Below are 1,538 nucleotides of genomic sequence, written 5' to 3'. Positions count from 1 at the left end.
CACACACACACACACACACACACACACACACACACACACACACACACGAACGCACACACACACACACACACACACACGAACGCACACACACACACACGACCGCACACACACACACTCACACACACGAACGCACACAAACACACACACCCAAACCCCCTCACCTCCCGTGTGTACTCCCCCAGCACGCGATCAAAGTCCTCTGGCACGCTCCCCGGCTCCACCAGCGTCCTGATCATCTCCGGCGACCCCTTCGCATACAGCGCGTACCCGCCTCCCACCGCCGCCGGCCGCCGCACCACCACGAGGTTCCGCTGCAGAGCGCTGCTGAACTCGAACCGGCGCACGATCGCCGCCGCCGCCGAGGGGTCGAAGCCGCCGACCGCGCCGGCCGCGCCGGGCGGGCAGACCCAGCCCAGGGCCGGCGGCGCGGGGCCGGCCGCGGCGACGGCGGCGCCGCCGTCCTGCTGCTGCTGCTGCTGCTGCTGCTGCTGCATCGCCGCCGCGATGGCGTCGGCGGCGGCTGCCGAGTGGGTGGTCGCTTCGTCGTGATCGTGCAGGTCCCACTCGCTGGCGGCAAACAGCTTCTGATCTAGGGGATCCCCCACCTGGCGATTTTGTTATGGGCGGTTTTGCAGCAGTTTGGCCGGGCAGTTTTGTGGGGTGCCCTAAACCATTGGGAGCTGCTTGGGCGGCGGCTCGCAGTCACGGCGGAGGAAGGGGCGGCTGACGCGTCGGGCATGCAGGGAGGCGACGAGCTCGGGGACTTGCTGGGCAGGCGCGGCTCTTTGAAAGAGAGCCGGGAACAAACCAATGGGTGTTTGTGTGAAGGTGCGGGGTGTGGGTGGGCTCACCAGTGTCTCCCCCATGCGCGCGAGGCCATGGCAGCTGGCGAGAAGCTGCGGCAGGCCAGGAGGCAGGGCCGCCATCACGCGGGACATCGGCTCAAAGGAGGAGCCGACAACCTGGATGTGATGAATCATGGGATGGATGGAGGGGTTTGTGGGATGCATTGAGTGATGCATGCTCGTGTGTGTGTGTGTGTGTCTGTGTGTGTGCGTGCGCGCGCGTGCAGGTGCGTGCTCGCGTGACTGTGTGTGTGTGTGTGTGTGTGTGTGTGTGTGTGTGTGTGTGTGTGTGCAAGCATGCAGGCACTTTCAGGGGGGCGAGTTCAGCAGCAGCAAGGTGCAGCATGCAGCAGGCGGCTCCTGGCGCTGACACGACACTACCAGGGGCCGGCCGCATGCATGGGGGCCCGGCCAGACACAAACCCTCCCAAACAGGCAGGACCCCAGAGGCCCGCACGCGGGGCCGCCCGGCTGCTGCGCGAGGGGGGGACGCCCCGCGGCAGGCCCCTTCCTGCCTGGCGACCGCACCCTTGACCGCTCCACCGCCGTCTGGATCAACACACCCCAATCACCAGCGAGCCCCAGCCCCTGGACCACCCAGAAGCCTCAGCACACACACAGCGCCCCCCCCCCCTGGCTCGTGCCCAAACAGGCGCCCCTGCCGGCAGCGCCCCCACTGGACATGTTGTAGAG

The 1,538-nt window shown here is 67.0% G+C and overlaps 1 protein-coding gene across 1 annotated transcript in view; it reads right to left on the bottom strand.

Moving 5' to 3' along the window:
• The window catches only part of MNEG_15183 (ATPase type 13A2), a gene marked incomplete at both ends in the record, with an annotated part of 2,753 nt that extends 1,827 nt beyond the window's left edge, over positions 1-926 (bottom strand). Inside the window, 2 exons of the mRNA XM_014036347.1 lie at positions 162-605; positions 852-926. Coding sequence (XP_013891801.1) covers positions 162-605; positions 852-926 — 519 coding nt within the window. The remainder of the gene's footprint in view (positions 1-161; positions 606-851) is intronic.
• Between the last annotated feature and the right edge of the window lie 612 nt (positions 927-1,538).

Source organism: Monoraphidium neglectum, assembly GCF_000611645.1.
Source record: "Monoraphidium neglectum strain SAG 48.87 unplaced genomic scaffold scaffold05104, whole genome shotgun sequence".
Lineage (NCBI taxonomy): Eukaryota > Viridiplantae > Chlorophyta > Chlorophyceae > Sphaeropleales > Selenastraceae > Monoraphidium > Monoraphidium neglectum.
The sequence above is the reverse complement of the archived record's forward strand: the minus strand, read 5'-3'. Positions and strand labels throughout refer to the sequence as shown.